This window comes from Mercenaria mercenaria, chromosome 11, assembly GCF_021730395.1.
Source record: "Mercenaria mercenaria strain notata chromosome 11, MADL_Memer_1, whole genome shotgun sequence".
In the NCBI taxonomy this organism is placed as follows: Eukaryota; Metazoa; Mollusca; class Bivalvia; order Venerida; family Veneridae; genus Mercenaria; species Mercenaria mercenaria.
Genome location: NC_069371.1, coordinates 65531555 through 65558895, shown reverse-complemented (window position 1 = coordinate 65558895; position 27341 = coordinate 65531555). Strand labels below are relative to the sequence as shown.

At 36.5% G+C, this 27341-nt stretch overlaps 1 protein-coding gene across 2 annotated transcripts in view; it reads right to left on the bottom strand.

Moving 5' to 3' along the window:
* Nucleotides 1–364: 364 nt before the first annotated feature.
* LOC123532951 (solute carrier family 35 member F5-like) overlaps nucleotides 365–27341 on the bottom strand; it is a 45842-nt gene continuing 18865 nt past the window's right edge. The window contains exons 10-14 of one of the 2 annotated variants that reach the window (XM_053517604.1): nucleotides 26819–26978; nucleotides 25963–26053; nucleotides 23589–23749; nucleotides 20266–20304; nucleotides 365–8443 (exon numbers count right to left, since the gene is read on the bottom strand). In XM_053517604.1, coding sequence (XP_053373579.1) covers nucleotides 8380–8443; nucleotides 20266–20304; nucleotides 23589–23749; nucleotides 25963–26053; nucleotides 26819–26978 — 515 coding nt within the window. In that variant the 3' untranslated portion in view covers nucleotides 365–8379. The remainder of the gene's footprint in view (nucleotides 8444–20265; nucleotides 20305–23588; nucleotides 23750–25962; nucleotides 26054–26818; nucleotides 26979–27341) is intronic. The other variant, XM_053517605.1, reaches the window with a different exon arrangement.

Below are 27341 nucleotides of genomic sequence, written 5' to 3'. Positions count from 1 at the left end.
TATATTAAACGTCCACATTTGCTTTTCTTGTCAACAGGTTGGAATTTTTTCCCTTTTCTACCCCAAAAACTTCAGACAGCTGATTTACTTTCACTTACATTACAATTGTTTTACTTTAAGTTGATTTCTGTTCACAGATTAAGCAAATCAGAAAAAGTTTCACTTGTGTTAAGGAAAAACTCTTTAGGTAAGGAGTTATACATGTCTGAATTACTCCTTTTTTATTTGTAGCAATTCATCAATTTATTGAGATTTGCATTGGTGATCACCTTACAAGACATTTAAAATGTGATTTATCAGCACACCACTAAATGACAGGCATATAAAACTGAATATTGGACTACAAATATAAGCAAAAACAAGATGACTTTCAGTCATTTAATTTTGCGATGTTCTTAAACATTTAAACCATTTAACATTCATAAAATATCACTTGTATACCCATACACATAACATCTGTAAACACATCTTTTGCACATCAACCCAGACCTAAATGCATTTCATTTTTAGACAAATTACTAAAATATTACAGAATACAGAAAGGTAAACTACAAAGATGATTTAAAAGAAACAATTTGCGCCTCTCGATGTATTTGAGCCGCGCCATGAGAAAACCAACATAGTGGCTTTGCGACCAGCATGGATCCAGACCAGCCTGCGCATCCGCGCAGTCCTGTCAGGATCCATGCTATTCGCTTTCAAAGCCTATAGCAATTAGAGAAACCATTAGCGAACAGCATGGTTCCTGACCAGACTGCGCAGATGCGCAGACTGGTCTGGATCCATGCTGGTCGGAAAGCCACTATGTTGGTTTTCCCATGGCACGGCTCATTTAATATTTTTGTTAAGGACGGCTTTTTTAATGAAACAGAATGTAAAGTTAATGTTCTTACATGCAGACAAAGGTGTACTAAAATCATGAATGGGGCTATCTAGACTATACGTATAACAAAAGCTGTCTATCTAATTACTGTGCACTTGACTATTGGAAGCTGTAGCAAAATTTTCTCAGTTGAAAATGGGGCAAAAAGTTGTAAAGTGTAAATTGAAGAAATGAAACCCGGCTCAGAACGGTCAATTCATGGTGTTAAAGACCTATGAAGGGTCTGAATGCATTTATTAACATGGTTCCTGCTTACATAAAAAACTTTCTACAAAATTTTAAGTGAAAAAAAAGTGTATTATTTTGTAAAAATGTGAGCCAGAGTTATCAAACCTGCCACGTGAGGCAATCATATAATGCCAAAGACGTGTGTAGCATTCTAAAATATTTGATTAAGTAGTTTAGTGACCCTTGAAAGACGAGGGGTCGTCTAGTAACCGCAGGCAATCATCATATTAAGTTTGACAACCGTATGTGAAAGCATTCTTCAGTTGAGTGGAATTTGTTTTCAATCTCATCAAAAAAATCATTCTGTGATGGCAAAATACACACATCAGATATTTCAAAGACCAGTAGTACAATGTACTTTCTTCACGTAACAAAAATGTAGTTTTTTCTTTATGATTACAAAAATAATATTATTAAATATATCAAAACTAAAAGCAAATGCTAACATGATTCATAGACATTGTGAAATATCAAAATTATCATTATATATCACTCTTTTAACAATGTTTAGGTTAATTCAGTATATATACATTAATATAATATCTAGTAGAAGGACTAAAATATTAACTAACTAACAATACACATTGTCTAACAAAATAACAGTACAATTCCATAACATAAGTCTTCATAATTAAATAAAAGAATAATGTCAACATTGTATGATGTAATAGCCCCTGAAAATGCTTCATGGAATAATATAAAAAAAGTTTTAAAAGAGCATAACTCAAATAAATATGAATGACGTCAACACTGTACGACACATGCCACCTGAAAATACTTGATATAATCAAATTATGAAGTCCAAAAAGGCAAACTTTCAGTTTTTTATGTCTGAAATAAAAGTTCTAACAACAGGAACATGTGCGCTTCATATTGTATAATTGATGATTCATAATTATTATCCAGTTCCGTTTCAGTTGAACAGAATCTGTAAGAGTTGAGTACACATATATAAACAAGAGCTCGTCAAACACGAAATGCCCCCCTTGATGCATTTAGTAATTGCACAAGGAACAGAAATTATATGCTCACTGTAAACAAAAGTTCTACCATTCTGGTTTAATCTGACCTTGACATTTAACCTATTAACCTAACAAGAGATTACAGATTGATCTTGGCGCCATCCACAGAGCCATTTTTGAATGTTCCAAATTTCAAGACTAGCTCAAAGTCAAAATCAAGGTCAAATTTCATTTAGGTACAAAACAATGTATATGTGGTCCAAATTTGAAAGCGGTGGCTTGAGAAATGTGAAAGCAGGTCACTAGATCAATTTCAAGGTAAAGTTCATTTCGGTAAACAGAACTATGCATGTGCTTCAAATTTGGAGGCTGTAGCTTGAGAAATGTGAAAGTAGGTAATAGATAAAAATCAATGTAAAATTTCAATTCAGAACACAAAAATATGCATGCAGTCCAAATTTGAAGCCTGTACCTTCAAAAATGTGAAAGTAGGTCACTAGGTCAATCTTAAGATCAAAGTTCATTTCGGTACACAAAACTACGCATGTGGTTCAAATTTGAAGGCTGTAGCTTGAGAAATGTGAAAGTAGGTCACTAGGTCAAAATCAAGGTCAAATTTTATTTCGGAACACAAAACTATGCAAGTGGTCCAAATTTGAAGCCTGTACCTTCAGAAATGTGAAAGTGGGTCACTAGGTCAATCTCAAGATCAAAGTTCATTTCAGTACACAAAAGTATACTTGTGGTTCAAATTTGAAGGCTGTAGCTTGAGAAATGTGAAACTAGGTCACTAGGTCAAAATCAAGGTCAAATTGTATTTTTGGAACAAAAAACTATGCATGTGGTCCAAATTTGAAACCTGTACCTTCAAAAATGTGAAAGTAGGTCTCTAGGTCAATAACAAGGTCAAAGTTTTTTTCAGTACACAAACCTATGCATGTGGTCCAAATTTGAAGGCTGTAGGTACAGAAATGTGAAAGTAGGTCACTAGGTCAAGATCAAGGTCAACTCATGTCAAGGTTCATCTTGCCACTCAAAACTATACATGTGGTCCAAATTTGAATGATGTAAGTTATGGACATGAAGATTCTAAGTTTTTCCCTATATAAGTCTATATGAACAATTTGACCTCTGAGGCAGGGCCATATTTGACCCGAGAGGGATAACTTGAACAAACTTGGTAGAGAACCACTAAATGATGCTACATTACAAAATACCAAAGCCATAGACTTTGCGGTTTTTAGACAAGAAGATTTTCAACGTTTTTCCCTATATAAGTAAATGTAAACCATGTGACCCCCAGGGCGGAGCCATATTTGACCCTAGGGGAATAATTTGAATAATCTTAGTAGAGGATCACTAGATGATGTCATATACAAAATATCAAAGCCCTAGGCCCTGTGGTTTTGGACAAGAGGTTTTTCAAAGTTTTTTCCTATATAAGTCTATATAAACAATGTGACCCTAGGGGGTGTGGCCATATTTGACCCCAGGGAAATAATCTGAACAATCTTGGTAGAGGACCACTAGATTTTGCTACATACCAAATATCAAAGCCCTAGGCCCTATGGTTTTGGACAAGATGATCAGAAACCATTTAACTGTTCCTGGCCAATGTGACCTTGACCTTTGACCTAATGACCTCAAAATCAATAGGGGTCATCTGCTGGTCATGGCCAACCTAACTATCAATTTTCCTGACACTAAGCCAAAGCGTTCTCGAGTTATTGCCTGGAAACCATTTTACTGTTCCTGGTCACTGTGACCTTGACCTTTGACATACTGATCTCAAAATCAATAGGGGTCACTTGCTGGTCATGATCAACCTCCCTATCAACTTTCGTGACCCTAGGCCTAAGCGTTCTTGAGTTATCATCGGGAAACTGTTTTACTGTTCAGGGTCACTGTGACCTTGACCTTTAACATACTGATCTCAAAATCAATAGGGGTCATCTGCTGGTCATTACCAACCTCCCTATCAATTTTCATGATCCTAGGCCCAAGTGTTCTTGAGTTATCATCCGGAAACCGTTTTACTGTTCAGGGTCACTGTGACCTTGACCTTTAACATACTGACCTCAAAATCAATAGGGGTCATCTGCTGGTCATTACCAACCTGCCTATCAACTTTCATGATCCTAGGCCCAAGTGTTCTTGAGTTATCATCCGGAAACCGTTTCACTATTCATGGTCACTGTGACCTTGACCTTTGACATACAGACCTCAAAATCAATAGGGGTCATCTGCTGGTCATGACCAACGTCCCTATCAACTTTCATGATCCTAGGCCCAAGTGTTCTTGAGTTATCATCCGGAAACCGTTTTACTGTTCAGGGTCACTGCGACCTTGACCTTTAACATACTGACCTCAAAATCAATAGGGGTCATCTACTGGTGGTGACCAACTTCCCTATCAACTTTCATGATCCTAGGCCCAAGCGTTCTCGAGTTATCATCCGGAAACGGATAGGTCTACATTCTGACCGACTGACCGACAGACCGAATGACCGACCGACCTACCGACCGACATCTGCAAAACAATATACCCCTCCTTTTTCAAAGGGGGGCATAATAAGTGTCAGAAGGACAGACAGACGGACACAGGAATGGAGGTACAAACAATAAAAACACTATATGTCTCCTCGGTCTTGGACACCAGTGACATAAAAACAAAATTCATCTCCCCTGACAAATAATAAATTATGTTAATATAAGAAGTTATTTAGCTCCAATGATTAAACTAATTTTCTATATACCCAGTGTAATAAATAGAAGCACAAAATTTCATGAATTGCTAAAACCTCTTCAAATATAGCATTTATAGCCTCACAAAATTTCATTAATTGCTAAAACCTCTTCAATTATAGCATTTATAGCCTCACAAAACTGCATTAATTGCTAAAACCTCTGTAAATATAGCATTTATAGCCTCACAAAATTGCATTAATTGCTAAAACCTCTTCAAATATAGCATTTATAGCCTCACAAAATTTCATTAATTGCTAAAACCTCTGTAAATATAGCATTTATAGCCTCACAAAATTTCATTAATTTCTAAAACCTTTGTAAATACAGCATTTATAGCCTTTAAACTATCATTTTGAGACCACCCCATAAAGCATGTTTAAATATTGCAATAAAATGGGTACACTTTATCAGCTATCTGCATCTTAGTTTAGAGTAAGCTTTATCCATATTAAACAAAGTGTGGACACCTGCAGTGTCAATTTCTTATTATTCATTGAAAATGACTACACAATCAATGAAAATCTCACCTGACACTTTCTGTGAACAATACCAGTATTTGTAAGTGAACCAAAGTGCAAGCCTCTTTAAAAACAAATCAGCAAAACTGTGCATGACATGATATTGTGCTGCAACTTTTGTTACAAAAGCAATATAGGTCTTATACAAATGAATATCCAAAATAATTATTACACTTTTGCTATAGTCGAAACTTGCATAATTTTCTTAAATCATGATTCAATATTTACACTGCATAATAAACACTGTAGTTAAGATTTTTTAACAGTAAGAACACATATTACCTACTATACACTTATTATACATGTATGGCTTGCCAGTCAATAGTCAAAACAAACTGCAGGAGGTCTGATGCATCAAGCTCTAATAGCTTTGACTATTGACCAGGAAGCCATACAGAAAGTGTTTTATTAAATTTCATAAGAAATAACTTTCAAAGTTTTTTCTCTATTTTTCATTCCAGCTTTGAAAACCTATGCTGAACTATTGACTGGTCAATGGCACAAATTATAAACCACAGATTTATACAGGACGTCATGTAATAAGAAATGTAGAGTCAGATCACTATAAGAAACATATATTTTACTGATTTTTATAAAGTTTTGACATCCTCCACTCTCCTAACCTATCCCAAGCTTTAAAATGCTGATTGTGGAGTGTTTCTTTTGATTTCAATACAATATCTGGTTTCACATGTCCATATGTTAATAGATGTCAGGATATTTCAACAATCTGAATCAAAAGACAAATTTGAAACTGTGTGTGGTTAAAGTAGGTAAAATTTGCTTACAACAATTTGACTTTTGTCTTTTTTTTTTTTTTCAAGGAAATGAATTGAAATGTTATAACCTAGAACACTATTACCATTTATCTTTGAAAAGATATTTGAGCCACACCATGAGAAAACCAACATAATGCATTTGCGACCAGCATGGATCCAGACCAGCCTGTGCATCCGTGCAGTCTGGTCAGGATCCATCCTGTTTGCTTTTGAACCCTGTTGCAATTAGAGAAACTGTTAGTGAACAGTACAGATCCTGGTCAGACTGCCCGGATGAGCAGGCTGATCTGGATCCATGCTGGTCGCAAATGCACTATGTTGGTTTTCTCATGGTGTGGCTCATTTAAATTGGTCTAGGCAAAATTGTAGCTGAACAGTAAGGCAAAGAAAGGATAACTTCAGTGAACAGATTATACAGGGTTAAAAAGGTGACAGTTTGTTAACACTTAACCAATTACTGGGAAGCTGTCAAAAATGCAGCCTTGCAACTTCTGTATATGGAATGTAATAACTAAAATAATGGACATTATAAAATTATAAAGACCCAGTTTCACAATGGAAAATAACAAAATTTTTCATTTTCCTTGAATTTTTTAAGCACAGAGGTCAAACTACATTACAGATCTAGTAACATTATCTGTATCCGTGTGGTAGAGGTATCAAGAAGTTAACACAACACAAATCCTTACACTCAAACACTAAAAACATTTGGTTATCCATTCATTAAAGCTTATAACCCAGTTACCAGTGTGGAGGGGATACATGGTTTGAAAATGCATATTTCGATGGCACCCATGCTAAATTTTAGGCTGAGTTTAGCAAAAAATATTTTCTGCAACAAAGAGTGTTTTGAATTTTTAACTTTGAAATGTTTGTACCTTCAATGATTAGCTGTGTTAGTAGTTGTACCGTTTGTGACAGTCTTTGTAACAAATACCAGATGTAGTTCTGGCAGTTAGGCATTATTCGTTCTTCATAACGCAGCCATCAGACATGTCTTAAGTGAAACAATTCTTTAAACAGTCCCTACAGTAACAAACCTTCATCATTTTGCCACTAAGAGCAAATGCAAACAGGAAGTTTCATCAGCCTGTTCTTCATTTCATTTCAAATGCATATTTCAATTGACTGAAGTCTCTGTGGTAGCTTTAGGTCTTTCATGTAAGTTTCAGTCTTTGCAATAACTTTATTTAAGTCTTTGCAGTAAGTTTCAGTCTACGCAATAACTTTATTGAAGTCTTTGACAGTAAGTTTTATCTTTGCAGTAACCTTATTGAAGTCTTTGACAGTAAGTTTTATCTTCGCTTACTGAAGTCTTTGAACATTACTAAAAACAATCTTTAATCATGAACAAACTTTATCGATTCGAATATTTTATTTGTTTGGTGGGAAAAGGAAACCTAATTCTCTGATTTAATTGGAAACAGGCATTCCTTGATTTACTGCATGTGAACTTTGTTCTAGACTGCTTATACTATCCTATCGACTGAAACTGTTATTTCAAATTTCAACCAATTCAACATTTTCAGCTTTTTAACCGACTTAAGAAATTCTGAATAAAGATTAAAACTCTAAGACAATTTTTTGCGTATAAATGAAGTAATTACATTGCTTTTCTGTTATTGTTAGAATATGTGTGTGTTGTTTACATTTTTGGACAAATACATGTACCCACAATTCATCACACTGCAGCCAAAGTTTATATTCGTTCCCTTGAACTCGGACAATTCAAACAACACTCTTTGCTCCAACTCATCGGCAGGGCCCAGCAAAATCCCTACATAATGTACACTTAATGACGTCTCGAATTTACGATAACAAATTTTGCCGGTCCTGCCAAGTTCGAGCAAACAAAGTTTGACTGTATTATGCGGAGGCAGTCCACAGCCACATTCTCCACAGTACGTATCACTTACACTGGTAACATACAGCATGTATTCTATATAAGCCGTGCCATGAGAAAACCAACATAGTGGCTTTGTGACCAGCATGGAATCAGACCAGCCTGCGCATCCGTGCAGTCTAGTCAGGATCCATGCTGTCCGCTAACAGTTTCTCTAATAACTATAGGACTTTGAAAGCGAACAGCATGGATTCTGATCAGACTGCGCGGATGCGCAGGCTGGTCTGGATCCATGCTGGTCACAAAGCCACTCACTATGTTGGTTTTCTCATGGCACGACTCAATTATCATTGTTTAGTCCCTCCTGATAACAATAAAAAACTCTTTTCCTTTGTTCAGTTCATCACTTAGATTTCATTTATTCTGCTGGTGCGTCCACTCCTATCAAGCTTTCTGTTTGTTCTTTATCCACGTCCCTCATTCTGGAAGAATAAAGAATACAAAATTTTACAAAACTATACCCTGCTTTGACACTTCCTTAATTAACACTAATTGTGAGGGCTAAGATGCTTTTTTATCTATGGTGGTATCAAGGACCTGGTTCAAATCCTGGCCACTCTTGTTACAGTGTGTCCTTGGACAAGGCATTTCATAACAATTGCCTCAGATGACCCAGTTGTAAACTGGTATCAGTAACTTGCTGGGGCTAAAGTATATTTTGTTTCGATATTTCTTAATTATTTTCACAAAGCAAGAGAATATAATCTATCTTTACCCTTCTTTCTCCTTTACACTTGTATGTACAAATTATAATCTAGCTATTGTAAGTTAATTCATTTCTGTATATATTCTGTATACTACACCAACTGGAATATTTATAGATGACTGTTTTATAACATTCTCAAAATACATTTGGTTTATAAGTTTTTATAATTACTAAGTGTGAAAAAAACAAGAGCTCGTAGAACACAAAATGCCCCCCTTGATGCATTCAGTAACTGCACACGGAACAGAAATTATTTGCTCATTGTACACAAAAGTTCTACAGCTCTGGCTCAATGTGACCTTGACCTACTGACCTCAAAACCGATAGGGGTCATATGCTAGTGATGATCAACCTCCCTTAGGCTATTAAGTTTTGTGATCCTAAGCCCAAGTGTTCTCAAGTTATCAACCGGAAACGGTTTAACTGTTCTAGGCCAATGTTACTTTGACCTTAATTCACTGACCTTAAAATCAATAGGGGTCATCTGGTCATGACCATCCTCCTATCAATTTTCATGATCCTTGGCCCAAGCATTCTTGAGTTATCATTTGGAAATCATTTAACTGTTCCGGGTCACTGTAACATGGACCTTTGACCTACTGACCTCAAAATCAATAGGGATCATCTGCTGGTCATAATTAACCTCCGTGTCAACTTTCATGATCCTAGGCCCAAGCATTCTTGAGTTATCATCCTGAAACTGTTTAACTGTTCCGGGTTACTGTGACCTTTGACCTACTGACCTCAAAATCAATTGGGGTCATCTGCTTTTTATGATCAACTGTTCCGGGTCACTGTAACATGGACCTTTGACCTACTGACCTCAAAATCAATAGGGGTCATTTGCAGGTCATGACCAACCTCCATATCAATTTTCATGGCTCTAGGCCCAAGCGTTCTTGAGTTATCATCCGGAAAACTTTTAACTGTTCTAGGTCACTGTGACCTTGTGTGTGTGTGTGTGTGTGTTCGGATTTAAGGTCTTTTTCAACAATTTTTCAGTCATATAAATGACAGTGTCTACTTGTAGCAGTGAGTACAATGCCCAACTTTATAGAGCTGCCTCACTGCAATATTACGCCTTAGACATGATACCCCACTCAGTCACATTATACTGACACCAGGCTGACCAGTCCTAGCACTATCCTCTTAATGCTGAGCGCCAGGCGAGGAAGCTACTAGTACAATTTTTAACATCTTTGGTATGATGCAGCCGAGGATCGAACCCACTACCTCCATGACATTTGACCTACAGATCTCAAAATCAATAGGGGTCATCTGTTGGTTATGACCAACCTGCCTACCAACTTTCATGGTCCTAGGCCCAAGCGTTCTTGAGTTACCATCCTATATACCGACCCACAGACCGACTGACATCTGCAAAACAATATACCCCTCCTTCTTTGAAGAGGGGCATAATAACTGCAATTTTCACTGAAATTTCTCCTTTTTAAAAATTACTTAGTCCAGCACAGCAGCATCAGGTGGGGGACTGGGAGCCCTGGCTAATACTGCAGGGAAAATACCTAGCTAAAATAGCAGGGAAAATACCTAGCTAAAATAGCAGGTAAAATACCTTGCTAAAATAGCAGGAAAAATACCTAGCTAAAATAGCAAGGAAAATACCTTGCTAAAACAGCAGGGAAAATACCTCACTAAAACAGCAGGGATAATACCTGGCTGAAATAGCAAGGAAAATACCTGGCTAAAATAGCAGGGATAATACCTGGCTGAAATAGCAGGAAAAATACCTGGCTAAAATAGCAGGGATAATACCTGGCTAAAACAGCAGGGAAAATACCTGGCTAAAACAGCAGGGAAATAGCATGGAAAATACCATTCTATAATAGCAGGGAAATAGCAGGGTAAATACCTGGCTAAAATAGCAGGGATAATACCTGGCTAAAATAGCAGGGAAAATACCTGGCTAAAACAGCAGGGAAATAGCATGGAAAATACCTTTCTATAATAGCAGGGAAATAGCAGGGTAAATACCTGGCTAAAATAGCAGGGATAATACCTGGCTAAAATAGCAGGGAAAATACCCGGCTAAAATAGCAGGGAAAATACCTGGCTAAAATAGCAGGGAAAATACCTGGCTAAAATAGCAGGGAAAATATATTGTCAACAAAATGCACTTTGTTTATAACTGCTTATAATTACTTAGTGTGAACAAATATTAACTGCATTTTTTACTACAATTTCTCCTTTTTAAAACTTTATTTTATCCAGCACAGTAGCACCAGGGAGTGGGGGGGGGGGGGGGCCTGGCTAATACTGCAAGAAAAATGCTGGGATAATATAGCTGCTAAAACAGTAGAGAAAATAAAGTCACTATTTGGAGTTCAGTTTTGAAGAAATTTTATCATGAGCCAGGGCAAAGCACAAGTGATTAAATAATAAACATCAGAACAACAATGATTTAATTCAAGACAAATAATTCTGATTCGAACAAAATATCTGGCATAACTATATCTATTTCCTTAACAACCACCACCAAATATTTGCCTGTTTTGACTGAATTTCTTTTCCAGCATGCCACTATGACATACAAACAGTGATTCTGCTGCATAATAATGTCATAGTTTATTTTATAGGTAGTATAAAATATAGAAAACTAAAATTCATTAAATATAATGCAAGGAACAAAACAGAATGTTGTAAACACCAGATTAATCCAACATCAATAGCAACATAATTATTATGCTGTATAAAGAATCCATATGAGCCGTGCCATGAGAAAACCAACATTGTGCATTTGCGACCAGCATGGATCCAGACCAGCCTGTGCATCCGCGCAGTCTGGTCAGGATCCATGCCGTTCGCTTTCAAAGCATATTGCAATTAGTGAAACCAATAGCAAACAGCATGGATCCTGACCAGACTGCTCAGATGCGCAGGCTGGTCTGGATCCATGCTAGTCGCAAAGCCACTATGTTGGTTTTCTCATGGCACAGCTCAAATCTGTAAGCAGATCTATAAGAAGATACTTTGGAAGCATAGAACACATCTATGCAAAATTACAGCAAAGATAGTTTAACATTTACCTCGCTAAATTTCTAAAATGGACTGGTCCATCATTCAATTTGGGCAATACCATTTATTATTCAAAGGGGTGTTCACTGAAGATTTACTGACTGAATAGCGAACTGCACAGATCTTGGTCTATACTGGTCGCAAAGGCAAAACCACTTGGCCCCAGAAGGCTAAAGGTTAACCGAGTCTGTTCAAGAAAGGCATTTGAAAGTGCAACATCCCTCAACACCATTAGCATACTGGCTTAAGCGGAATTTTCTAACTTAAATCCTTGATGAACTTCAAGATCCCAATAGACCAGAAAAATATAACTACTACAAGTCCAAGTGCAGGGAGATTTCTTAAAGATGCCACACAGCATTTAAAGACATATTAACCTCGACTTCCTTTTGAATTTCTACTGGATTATTTTCAAATTTATAAAACAGTAAACATAGTATGATAAATAACTAATGTTAATCACCATACTGACATCTTTTTGATAATATCAAACTTTTAAACCTCTAATGGTTCTAATTAAGCTAATTTTAAACTCCCAATTACAATTTCTTTAACGTAAAATTACTAAACAGTAAATATTTTACCCTTATAATGCTGGAGTCGGCTGATTCTGCCTTTGCGACCAGTGTAGATCATGATCAGTGTGCACATCCATGCAGTCTTATCATGATCTGCACTGTTCGCCATTCAGTCAGGATATTTTTGGTAAGCACCCCTTTTTTACAGTTAATGGTACTGTCCGAGTTGAAGATGGATAAGTTCATTATAGAAATTTAGCAGGATAAGGATAAAGGCAATTATTTTGTGTGTAAGAAATTTTGTCATAAACTACAGAGACAGTGTCAGACTATCACTTATGTGCCCTGCAGATATCTAGTTATTCATACACATATATTATCAATAAAATAGTCCCTCAGAATGGTACTATTTGTCTAGAAAATATCCGTTTGTTTTCTTATGAAGTATGTAAATAAACAAGAGGGCCATGATGGCCCTATATCGCTCACCTGTTATCATTGCACTTGAGGACAAGAAGGTCCTCAGAAAAAATATCTAAGTCCAAAGGGCAGGAACAACAAAGGGAAGAAATTTAACCAAAAAGAAAAATAAATTCTTACAAGGTACAGATATGTCAAAATACACCTAAAAATTGGAGGTACCATCCATGTTGTACCACAGAAAAGTGGTCTCAGTTTTTCCCTATGGCCAATAATAAAAAAGTTACTAAAAATAAGCTATTTATAGTAACCTAAAAGGGAAGTTATTAAAGAAAAAAATATTGTAAGTGAACAAAAGAAGGATCTGCCAAATAAATCTGTTGACATAAATGAAATTTCAGATCAGTATCTTCATTAGTTACGGAGATATACCTATTTTAATTTGAAATAAAGGGAGGTAATTTGACAAAAAATCAGTCCATAGTTATCTACCCTGATTGGCTCAGTCCAACTAATGACAATAATGAAATTTCAAATAAGTCCTATAAGTACTTACTGATATAAATCCATTTTGATTACAATCAGGGGAGGTAATCAGATATAAAATAACTCTGGAACCTACGATTGGATCTGATTTGTCATGGAATCCAAGATTTATTGTTGTTGAAGATATTTTGAAAGTTTGTATCAAATAAAACCATAAATGAAGACTCTATATGGCTGCAAAAGCCAAAATAGCCAATTTTGGACCTTTAAGGGGCCATAACTCTGGAACCCATGATGGAATCTGGCCAGTTCAAGAAAGGAACCAAGATCTTGTGGTAATACAAGTTGTGTGCAAGTTTGGTTAAAATCAAATCATAAATGAAGCTGCTATTGTGCAGACAAGGTCAAAATAGCTAATTCTGGCCCTTTCAGGGACCATAACTCTGGAACCCATTAAGGGATCTGGCCGGTTTAAAAAAGAAACCGAGATCTTATGGTGACACAAGTTTTGTGCAAGTTTGATTAAATTCAAATCATAAATGAAGCTGATATTGTGCAGACAAGGTCAAAATAGCTAATTCTGGCCCTTTCAGGGGCCATAACTCTGGAATCCATACAGGAATCTCGCCAGGTGAAGAAAAGAACCAAGGTCTTATGGTGATACAAGTTGTGTGCAAGTTTGGTTAAAATAAAATCATAAATGAAGCTGCTATTGTGCAGACAAGGTCAAAATAGCTAATTTTGGCCCTTTCAGGGGCCATAACTCTGGAACCCATAATGGAAACTGGCGAATTCAAGAAAGGAACCAAGATCTTATAGTGATACAAGTTGTGTGCCAGTTTGGTAAAAATCAAATAATAGATAAAGCTGCTATTGTGCAGACAAGGTCAAAATAGCTAATTTTGGCCCTTTCAGGGGCCATAACTCTGGAACCCATAAAGAGATCTGGCCAGTTCAAGAAAGGAACCGAGATCTTATGGTGATACAAGTTGTGTGCAAGTTTGGTTAAAATAAAAGCATAACTGAAACCACTATCGTGCAGACAAGAAATTGTTGACGCACGGACGCAAGCACGGACGGACTGACGACGGACGAAGGGTGATCACAAAAGCTCACCTTGTCACTATGTGACAGGTGAGCTAATAAAACAGTAAGAAAAAACTGTTAATGTATTATCTGCAGTCTGTACTATTATGAAATCATTAATACTTGTGGGGGACTCTTTTTCTTGGTTCAGTCCATCCATGAAATTATAAACACTGGCCTCCAGATCGTTCGACAACAACAAAAACTAGAACTGTCACAGGAGTGACTCATACCCCCACCATACGGTCTTGTCACAGAAGAATGGCAACCATAAGGAATCTTAAAAATACTTTGGAGTACTTCATCCTGGGCTTCCACATATAAGTAATACTAGTATAATACTAGTATAGTAATACAAGTAAATATATTAAATCTCTAACATAAGAGATACACTAAAAGTGAATACAAAAAAAAGTGTCTTACCGACCCATGTTACCACAGAAAAATGTTTTTACTTTTTACATAGGACTTATAATAAAAAAGTTAGAAAAATACCTAAAATACTGAAAATCTAAAAATAGGATTTCTAAAAATAGACTAATTCCTGGAATTTAAGGGGAAGAAACTCAGTACAAAAGTTAAAAAAATGTTACTTCCCTTTGGCTCTAAGCCAATCAGAATGAGATATAGTGAAAATACATCAAAATTAACCTTAAATTCTAGGTAAAAGGGGACACAATTCAAGAAAAATTAGTGTCAGAGTTATGCACCTTGTGTCACATGATGTGGGTGATGAGGTGGAACATCTATTTTAAGTCTGGATCAAATCCATTCAGAAGTAACTGAGATAAAGTGAAAATACATCAAAATTAACCATAAATTCTAAGTAAAAAGGGGCATAATTCATGAAAAATTGGTGTCAGCGTTATGCACCTTGTGTCACATGATGTGGCTGATGAGGTGGAACATCTGTTTTAAGTTTGAATCAAATCCATTTTGTAATAATTGAGATATAGTGAAAATACATCAAAATCAATGATAAATTTAAAGTAAAAGGGGACATAATTCATAAGAAATTTATGTCAGAGTTAAGCACCTTATGTCACATCATCTGGGTGATGAAGTGGAACAACTATTTTAAGTTTGAATCAAATCCATTTAGTAATAACTGAGATATAGTGAAAATACAACAAAATTAACCTTAAATTCTAAGTAAAAGGGGACATAATTCATGAAAACTTGGTGTCAGAGTTATGCACCTTGTGTCACATGATGTGGGCACATGATGTGGGTGATGAGGTGGAACATCTATTTTAAGTTTGAATCAAATCCATTTAGTAATAACTGAGATATAGTGAAAATACATCAAAATTAACCTTAAATTCTAAGTAAAAGGGGACATAATTCATGAAAACTTGGTGTCAAGAGTTATGCACCTTGTGTCACATGATGTAGGTGATAAGGTGGAACAGGTATTTTAAGTTTGAATCAAATCCATTTGGTAATAACTGAGATAATAGATTTCGGGACGCGACGGGACGGGACGCGACGGGACGCGACAAAACTGCCTCCTATATACCCCCCTCAAACAAGTTTGGTGGGGGTATAATTATTTTTTTAGGTATCTGGAAATTAATGGTATCATTTCTAAAGAAAGCTTTCAAACTTAATTACTGACAGACTATATGTTATGGAAACACATGAGAATTAGTTGTTTTATTACTTCTTATGATAAAAATCTAAAAGCGTTTTGGTAACGCTTTACTCTAGATAAACTGCCTTGATTATAAATATCTAATGTCTAATGCACAGTGAACACTAAATCCTCACAGCCCTATTGGTACAACAGCGGAAAACTTTTTTATTGCCGCAGCCGTCCGGGTTCGATTCCCGACGCGATCATCTTGTTTTTTGATTTGGCATTTTTAAAATAGTTTAGAAACTAAAACTCATAGTCAAACATTCATAATATGACCAAACTTCAATTTCAAAGAAAGATAATTTTTTAGCCAAAATCTGGAGGTCAGTGCCTTTAAACCTCAAAGAACAAATACATGTCATGCAAAAAAAAGGAATGTACAAATTCATGCTGTTTAGGCCATAACAATGTAATTTCATGCCTACAAAATTTAATGATTTCAGTATGATCAAATACTGTGAAATCATTTTTACTCGCATAGGACGAATTTTCGCGTATTTCGCGTTACGACCGAAGCGCGAATTAAAGACCGCGCTATTATTATTTTTAACTTTATTTTTTTATGTCAAAATAGAAAATTAAAGCCAGTGCGAAACAGTCCTTTTTCACATTTGTGCGAAATTTCATGCCAGCGAATTTAAATGATTTCACAGTAACGTAATAAACATTTCACAAATTAATATTCTGATATAAACTGCATCACACACACCAGCATCCTAGTATCATAACAGTAACCAGGTTTATGAAAGGTATGATTTCCGACCTTAATGTTCACAAAACATTGTTCAGTCTCCCTGAGTTTGAAATTGAAATCTGATCATGAATGTTACTAGAATTTCAAGATTAAATTCCAAAAGCTGAACATCAATACCGAATAGTCATTTTAAAATAGACATTAAGTTATAGTTATTTTAAAATAGACATGAAATTAAGATTTGATTTCAAACATGCCATTTTGATACAAATGCCAAAAGTTGACCACCACTACCATACAGTCACTTCAACATAGAAATTAACTTAACATTTGATTTCAAACATCCAATTTTGATATACCGGTATATGACAAAATTTTATTATCAAACTCATCAGGGACTGAAAATGTTTTGTGAACACGAGGCCTGTTTAACATAAATAAACAAATAAATAACTATTTAAAATACAAAGACTAAATGTACAAAGAGTGATCCAAAACTAGATTTTTCCAGAAAATTCTCTAAATTGATCATACATGAAGGTTTTTTACATTTGTTCTGTGGTTAAGTGCCATTTTTCAACAGATGGAGTATTTCATTCATGTAATGGCTGCAGTTAACGAAAAAGTGTTCCCAGATTCTGTACTGGTACTAACCTAACCTGTTCTCCAGAAATAAATGCAAACTTCCCAACATGAATCAGAGTTGGAGGACAAAATTTAATGATTTCAGACACAAGGTCTTTTATCAATCTTCAAGGAGAACATAATTATGCCTTGCCCAGGAATCAAACTTACTGTCAGACAGACTTGTACATGTACAACCACAGTGAAATCAACCTAACTTCATCTTTCTTAATCATTTTAACCACAGTTAGGAGTCAAATTTGTCTTCAAATGACTGCCTCCCTAACCAACAGCCAAGTCTGGACAAACTTTTGTGACTAAAACACTGAAATGTATTTAACTCATGCTAAATTATACTTAATATTTAACTTAAGCACTTGATCCTCCGCCAATTCTGGACTAAGAGGGGTAAACAAGTGCATTCATCAACTTTGAGCAATCTAGACGGTCTAACTTTAACTTTTTCTAAAAAGATTCAAAGGTAGATAGATCACTTTCGCCCAGAAAATTCAAATTGCAGCAGATACATGTATTCTTGTAAGTGATCTTATTTACTAAATTTGCTTAAAACCTGAAACAAAAGGTTCAAAATAAACTTTGTTTATGATTATACATAAAGATCCATGCAGCTTGACTGAATTCAAATACATTTTCTTAAACAAGAGGACCATGATGGTCCTGAATCGCTCACCTGTTCCCACATGACCCAGTTTTGAGTATGACATCGTTTTTTCTATTATTTGACAAAGTGACCTAGTTTTTGAGCTCATGTGACCCAGTTTTGAACTTAACCTAGATATCATCAAGATAAAAATTCTGACCAATTTTCATGAAGATCCATTGAAAAATATGGCCTCTAGAGAGGTCACAAGGTTTTTCTATTATTTGACCTATTGACCTAGTTTTAGAAGGTACGAGACCCTGTTTTGAACTTGACCTAGATATCATTAAGGTGAACATTCTCACTAATTTTCATGAAGATCTCATGAAAAATATGGCCTCTAGAGAGGACACAAGGTTTTTCTATTTTTATACCTACTGGCCTAGTTTTTGACCGCACGTGACCAAGTTTCGAAACTGACCTAGATATCATCAAGGTGAACATTCAGACCAATTTTCATGAAGATCTATTGAAAAATATGGCCCCTAGAGAGGTCAAAAGATTTTTCTAATTTTAGATCTACTGACCTAGTTTTTGATCGCAGTTGACCCAGTTTCAAACTTGACCTAGATATCAACAAGATGAACATTCAGACCAATTTTCATACTGATCGCATGAAAAGTATGGCTTCTAGAGAGGTCACAAGGTTTTTTCATTATTTGACCTACTGACTTAGTTTTTGATTGCACGTGACCCAGTTTCAAACTTGACATAGATATCATCAAGGTGAACATTCTGACCAATTTTCATGAAGATCCATTCAAGGGTATGGCCTCTAGAGAGGTCACAAGGTTTTTCTATTTTAAGACCTACTGACCTAGTTTTTGAACGCAGTTGACCCAGTTTCAAACATGACCTATATATCATCAAGATAAACATTCAGACCAACTTTCATACAGATCCCATGATAAATATGGCCTCTAGAGAAGTCACAAGGTTTTTCTATTATTTGACCTATTGACCTACTTTTTGATGGCATGTGACCCAGTTTCGAACTTCACCTAGATATCATCAAGATGAACATTCTGATTAATCTTTATGAAGATCCATTCACAAGTATGGCCTCTAGAGAGGTCACAAGGTTTTTCTATTTTTAGACCTACTGACCTTGTTTTTGACCACACATGACCCAGTTTCAAACTTGACCTAGATATCATCAAGATGAACATTCAGACCAACTTTCATACAGATCCCATGAAAAATATGGCCTTTAGAGAGGTCACAAGGTTTTTCTATTATTTGACCTACTGACCTAGTTTTTGATGGCACGTCACCCAGTTTCGAACTTGATCTAGATATCATCAAGGTGAACATTCTGACCAATTTTCATGAAGATCTTGTAAAAAATATGGCCTCTAGAGAGATCATAAGGTTTTACTATTTTTAGACCTACTGACCTAGTTTTTGACCGCACGTGACCCAGTTTCGAACTTGACCTAGATATCATCAAGGTGAACATTCTGACCAATTTTCATAAAGACCCCATGAAAAATGTGACCTCTAGAGTGGTCACAAGCAAAGGTTTACGCACGGACGGACGCACGCACGCACGGACGACGGACGCTGCGCGATCACAAAAGCTCACCTTGTCACTTTGTGACAGGTGAGCTAAAAACTTCTTAAAAAGTCCAGACTGTCCAAAAAGAATTTCAACAAACTTTTGTGACAAACATTCATCACTATCTTCATTTAAGAGAAATAATATCCTTAAACATTTTTTGTTTGTTTATTTTTTTCAGTTTAAGTCACACAGACACAGTCAATTATGGTGATTTTCCAGCTTTCTGGTGTAGGCCGATCCACAGTGCCCCGCCAGGCATTATTTTAGGCACAGGCAGCACCTCCGTAGAACAACCGACCTTCACCAAACAAGTTGTACTCTTCACATGACAGAGTAGACCTCAAACTCACAGCTGTAAGGGGTAAGTCATTAAAAACGAGCCACTTCAATCACTCAGCAACAGGTTAGGGGCAAGTCATTCAAAGCTAGCCACTGAGACCCTTTGTAAGCATTTCTTTTTGGGGGGGGGGGGGATTTAACGTCGCACCGACACATGATAGGTCATATGGCGACTTTCCAGCTTAAATGGTGGAGGAAGACCCCAGGTGCCCCTCCGTGCATTATTTCATCACGAGCGGGCACCTGGGTAGAACCACCAACCTTCCATAAGCCAGCTGGATGGCTTCCTCACATGAAGAATTCAATGCCCCGAGTGAGGCTCGAACCCACATCGATGAGAGGCAAGTGATTTGAAGTCAGCGACCTTAACCACTCTGCCACGGAGGCGCCCTGTAAGCATTTCTGAAAATTGTCAGCAGTAAATAATTCAGGATCACCCCATGTACAACTAGAGTGCAGTGCAGACATGCAAACCTGATTTTCCTTTTCCATGGGCCAACACCATCCACCAGGCTGTGATAAAATATAATGTAAACCAACTTAACTAAATAAATAACTGAAAACACAGGGACTTTAACTCAAAATATGGATATAAAAAAAAGCAAGTAGCACAGACAGCATGTTGAGATAGCATTAAACTGCTAACACGAGTACCGTTATGTGGGTTTGCAAGAAATAAATCCACTTGCAAATACATAGATCTTCTTTTGTGTTACAGACTACATTTGATAACTCTGTACTGTTACAAAGCAATTTTTCTGTATTTCTATTATAATACAAACAGCGTTTGATGAATTCTATCGTGTTACAGTACAAGTTTGCTGAATTCTATTATATCACAGACCAACCTTGGTTTCATTTATGTTACAGATAATATAATTCTATTATGTTACAGAACAAGTTTTGTGAAATTCAATTATGTTTCAGACAAAATTTGTTAAATTATGTTATGTTACAGAACAAGTTTGGTAAATTCTGTTATGTTACAGAACAAGTTTGGTAAATTCTGTTATGTTACATATCAAGTGTAATTATTCTTTCTTACTTAACAAGACTTGGACATCTCTTTTATATTACAGACCAAGTTTGGTGTCATTCTTTCATGTTACAGAACTACTTTTGTATAATTCTATTGCGTTACAGACCAATTTTGACGTCATTCTTATATGTTACAGACCAAGTATTGCATTATACTGTAAATGCAGAAATTTTCATAAGGGTTTAAATTTCGCTATATGAGCCGTGCCATAAGAAAACCAACATAGTGGGTTTGCGACCAACATGGATCCAGACCAGCCTGCGCATCTGCCCAGTCTGGTCAGGATCCATGCTGTTAGCTTTCAAAGCCTATTGCAATTAGAGAAACTGTTAGCGAACAGCATGGATCTTGACCAGACTGCGCGGATGCACAGGCTGGTCTGGATCCATGCTGGTCGTAAAGCCACTATGTTGGTTTTCCCATGGCACGGCTCATATAATTTTGTGAGGTCCTACATATCGCGAAAATTAATCCTCGCATAAATATTCACCATTAAATTAATATGATTCAAATTCTAGTAGGACACCATTTTTACAATTTTGTGATACTAAACCTCATGAACCTACTCAAAATTTCAAATTCGCAAAATTCTGACCCAGCAAAAATATGTGCATTTACAGTATTACAGTCAAAGTTCTGTCCCAAATGGATAGACTGACAGACGAACAGACAAGGGAAAATCTAAGTGCCACCACCAAACATGGGTGATGGGTGAGGGGGGGGGGGGGGGGGGGGGGGTATGAAGGGGGCGGGGCACAAATTTTAAATTAATCTGGAAAGTCAGTTGAATTGTTGTGTAAGGCAGGCGGCTGCTAATGCAGAATCAACTGTGTCTGATATAACCTGTACATGTGTGTGACTGTTACGATGTGCTATGACACTGCATTTTCTGATGGCATTGCATTTTCTGACAATACTGTCATGTGTATGAACTGCCAATGAGTCAATATTTTGTCTTTTCTGACAATGTGTCTGTGCAAATGAAGGTACAAAGTGTTTAAACGCAATACCTTTACTGACAAGAGATATGACTGTGCATGACTTTCTTTGTTGAAAAAGCTGAAGCTTTTAATGATAACATAAAAACATATATAAATTATAAACATTACAATGCCTTTTTTACAACATAATTGAGCCGTGCCATGGGAAAACCAACATAGTGGCTTTGCGACCAGCATGGATCCAGACCAGCCTGCGCATCCGCGCAGTCTGGTCAGGATTCATGCTGTTCACTAACGGTTTCTCTAATTGCAGTAGGCTGTAAAAGTGAACAGCATGGATCCTGACCAGGCTGCGCGGATGCGCAGGCTGGTCTGGATCCATGCTGGTCGCAAACCCACTATGTTGGTTTTCTCATGGCATGGCTCATTTATTCATGCGCATTAACTCTTTGTATTGCTTTTTCTGATAACAGACACCAGTGTGCATGAACTCTATAATGTGCTAAAGCTGAAAACAAATATATACAAGTGCATGACTAGGGTTGCCATCATGTAACTTTTCAGGACTGTACATATGAGAGATATCCCTCAATACATATAATATTTTTGTTTATAATTATCTCATTACTCAATTTTTTTAGTGGGGACAATAAACGCCCAAAACAATAAAACCAGTGCTTTTCTCCGCACGAAGTGTCTGCTAAATATTCTCAATACTTCTGATAAAGACTTTACCAAGATGTCTACAATCTGACAGGCATTTTGAACAGTGGAAAGCACCTGTTTTCCTCTCTTTGACATGTCATTAATGAATTATTTTTGTGGATACAAACATTTAACACTGTTTTTATCCAAGAAATGGAGAAAGAAACACCTAAGGTATGATGTCTTTTTGTTTCACTATTATCCCATTAGAAGCTGCCTATCAAGCAATTAAATGTTGTTATTGAGGAGAAATCACGGTTTGATTTGCTTATTCTTTCCCTTGGTTGGTTTTTATCTTTCAAGTCTTGTTCAGTGAGTATACAGACATGGGGTATCATCTTTGAATCAGGCCTCTTTTAATATGATCACCGAGCAATGCAGATTTTGTTTAAAAGTTCCAAAAAAATGTAAAAGGGAACCAAAATTTGGCTGAATAATCTACTTCCACTACTATTGGCCAAAATGACAAATTACTTGAAAAAAAAAACCCTCATGAAGCCCTGATAAAGCTCACAATCAATGCCCAGATTAAGCTCACAACCAAGGCCCGGATTAAGCTCACAATCAAGGCCCTAATAAAGCTCACAATCAAGGCCCTGATAAAGCTTACAATCAAGGCACTAATAAATCTCACAATCAAGGCCCTGATAAAGCTTACAATCAAGGCACTAATAAAGCTCACAATCAAGGCCCTGATAAAGCTTACAATCAAGGCACTAATAAAGCTCACAATCAAGGCCCTGATAAAGCTCACAATCAAGGCCCTAATAAAGCTCACAATCAATGTCCTGATAAAGCTCACAATCAATGCCCTGATAAAGCTTACAATCAATGCCCTGATAAAGCTTACAATCAAGGCACTAATAAATCTCACAATCAAGGCCCTGATAAAGCTTACAATCAATGCCCTTATAAAGCTCACAATCAAGGCCCTGATAAAGCTTACAATCAAGGCACTAATAAATCTCACAATCAAGGCCCTGATAAAGCTCACAATCAAGGCCCTGATAAAGCTCACAATCAAGGCCCTGATAAAGCTCACAATCAAGGCCCTGATAAAGCTCACAATCAAGGCCCAGATTAATCTTACAATCATGTTAAACATCTCTTACCTAGAAATTGGAACAACTCTTCTCGAGCATAAACAATGCAAAACTTTTTTCACAAGTAACAGGACTGGATCCCAGGACTCGAAATGTGTCAAACAGCTTACTGCCATAAATGCTACAAACACGGGAACAGACCCCAGATAAAACAACCAAGTATAGGAAACCTGTAAATAAAGTATTTTTTTCTTTTAAAACTACATATAAAAAATCTATTGCTTTTTTTTCTTAAAGTTTCATATAGTATTACTTTAATGGGTCAGTCACACTACACCGTATAGCGTTAATGGACGCCCAACGTATAGAAAATTTGCGGCAGAAAGTTATCCGGTGACAAAAAGCATCTCCCACTGCTGCTCAGTGCTCTAGCGATCGGTGTATGGAGCGCATAAAATGCACAATGACTGCAGGATTAACGCACATATATAGGATGAACAACGTTCAATTAACAGATATCACTGTACTAGTGACAGACTTGTACCGCGTAAAACGTAAGCGCAACGCATGAGAAACTGACAAAATGTTTTTGTCAGTTATCATCTTTTGAACATCCGTTACATCCCTTGCATGTCTGGTAGTAGTACGGCCGTGAAACAGGTCCACCGGACAAGAACAAATACGGACCGGACAAGTACAGAATAAAGAACGCACAAGTAACAAACAAAAGGCATACCAGCGCATTGCTACCATACATCTAAAGGACAACTTTATCCAGTGGTGTAAGTTCTAAATTTTGGACATGGTCAAAACCTTCCAACGGATGGAAATAACATCGCCGGACAAGGAGTGCAAGCGCCGCATGAGAAACGGAAAAGAAACGGAAAAGAAACGCATGCGAAAAAGACATAAACGGATTGAAAATTTTGTTATACTTTGGATGTCTGATAACGTTATATGGTGAAGTGTGACTGAGACTTAAGTTGTTACAAATTAACATATTGCAAAAGGGATCATTATGTAAAACATGTACATACATGTACAAACAATTTTAAACTATGCGCTACAATAGACTCAAATTATAAAATTCATCAATGCTTTTGAAAGACCCTGAGTTACGTACAATAACAATGTCAATGGCTTGGGAGAAATTCTTGTCTGTACAAATACACTTCTCTGTTTAGAATAATGCCTGAGAAATATGAGGTCAACCTCCACCATTAATGCTCAAAAAAGGCATTAAGACCTCTCAGTCAATGCGACTTAAAACTGAACATGAACAGAATTTATACATTTATTTACTCTGAACTGAACACCAATATGTCATATGTCAGTTATAATATTATAGGCATACAAAGAAAACTATTTTTGTTATTTTGTGATTATCATATTTTTTTTTATCTTTGAGTAAATAGGAAACAGTTTTCAGGTCTTCATAAAAACATGACCTGTTTGTAAAACACATGTGCCCCCATGATGTACTGTCAATAAACTGGTTGTATTATTTTCAATCTCAAGTGAGCTGAAACCTTGACCTCTGACGTAATGACCCCAATAGGGGTTATGTACTGACTACAGACAATCACACTTGAAAGTTTGATTACAGTAGACCATAGCATTCTCCAGCATTTGACTGTAAATCATATTTAGTCTCAAAATCACTGGCACCTGACCTTGACCCCAAAATAATAGGGTCATCTACTATTCACAAGAAATCATCCTACAGCATTAGACAATACTAGGTCCCAGTATTCTCTACATACTAACTGCAACAAATTTCAGTCTAGACTAGTCACTGTGACTTTGACCTTAGACCTACAGACGCCAAAAAATAGGGGCCATGTACTGACAAAGACAATCTTCCCTGGTTTGGATGTTAGGTTTGGTTGTTAGCTAAAACACTCTCCAGTTACTGATCTGAAACTTTTTCAGTCTCGCGGTCACTAGTGAACATGAACTTTGACTTACTGACCTCATAAACAGAAGAGATCATCTACTGACGACTGGCAATCATCCTATGAAGTTTGACCACTGTTAGCCTGAGCATTCTTGTGACTGACAGTAAACCAAATGGTCTACTGACAAACAGACAGAAGAATTATACACACAGTCTTCTTGGATTGAGACAAAATAATGTGCTAAGCTATGGCTTAATACTCCTGACACTTTAGCTGGTAGTCAAAAACTATGGAGTGAGCTTGGTCAAATCTTCACAGTGAACAAAACCAGTGGTGACAATTGTACATCACTGAACAAGTGTATGCTGGTGAACATGTTGTTGTCAGTGAACATGGGTATGTCAGTGGATTATATGTACATAAGTGAACATATATGTTATGTCAGTGAATATGTATGTCGGTGAACATAAGCATCACAGTAAACATGTGTCCATATGTGTCCAGATTTGTTAGCTTCATTTATATAATGAAGAGTAGTAGCTTACCCCTTTTATCACAACATCAGCTATCATAGAAAGTGGTGTTACTAGACTTAGTGCTGAGGTTGCTATAAGTGATGACGTCAGAAAACAACCCCTGCAAATATAAAAATTGAATTTTATAATTAATAAGTTGTCTGAAAAAGTACTGAGAAATCATTAAATTTAGTGGGCACAACATTTTGTGGTTTTGACAAAAATGGCTATTTTTGGGGGATATGAATTGTGGTTTCAAAATTTGAACATAAAAGGCATGGGAATTTTACTTTACTTTTCGTTGAGATTTAATTTCGTAAATTGACTCAACTATGAAATCCATGAAAAATGTCCCTTTAAGAAAATTTATTGCTTTCACAATATGTAATTTATTACAAAAGCTGCAAAATAAAACCAAGGGTTTCCACAAGTCAAAAACATTTACCACATGTAGTTTTGTCAATAATGGAAATGACAATTCCACATTTATATTTAGGGATGTTTAATAGTTCCCTAAAATTATGGTAGCAGTGAGCACAATGCCCAACTTTATAGTGCTGCCTCACTGGAATATCATGCCATAGTGACATGATACCCCAATCTGTCACATTATACTAACACAGGGCTGACAAGTCCTAGTACTATCCTTCTAATGCTGAGCACCAAGCGAGGAAGCAACTAGACTGAGTACCATTTTTTACGTCTTTGGTATGATGCAGCCGGGGATCAAACCTACAACCTCCCACAATCAAAGCGGGCGCTCTACCACTAGGCTTCTGAGGTGGTCCTAAAATTATGAATCCCTGTTATTAAATCCAAAAGCACTATAATGTAAAGTATTGTTATTGCTTTAAAAGGAAAACAAAATACTTTTAAACAAACTTACCAGAGCCACAAGAATTCTGACAGGACTGTACCAACTAGTCCATTTATCACAATAAACAATACTTGTTCGCCGTTCGGCCACTGGAATGTTTCTATTTTGCTATAGTGGAGTATCAAGAATCCCGGCCATAATAAAATTGATGTAAATAAACCAACAAAGCCTGTAAGAAAGAGAAACGACACATATACACCTGCAAGTAAACACAAATTCAGTTAATCAACATTTTTGCAATATTTATTAAGATGAGACGCCATGTAACTCAAACTATTTGCAATGGAAAAAATCTTTGGACTAGTACCTAGTTCTATCGTAATTTAAGAAAAATATAATATTTAGCGGTCAAGAATAATGTAACGAGAGCACATAAAAAGCAACTTTTAAAACTCCTGTTATTAATGTTCATCAATGTTGATAACTGATTACACAGGGAACTTTTTTTTTTTGAAAATACCGCTGCACCTGTGTTAGTGGCCACCTGCATTAAGAAACCACTAGCCTCAAGCAGACAGCCAGTTAACTTCCC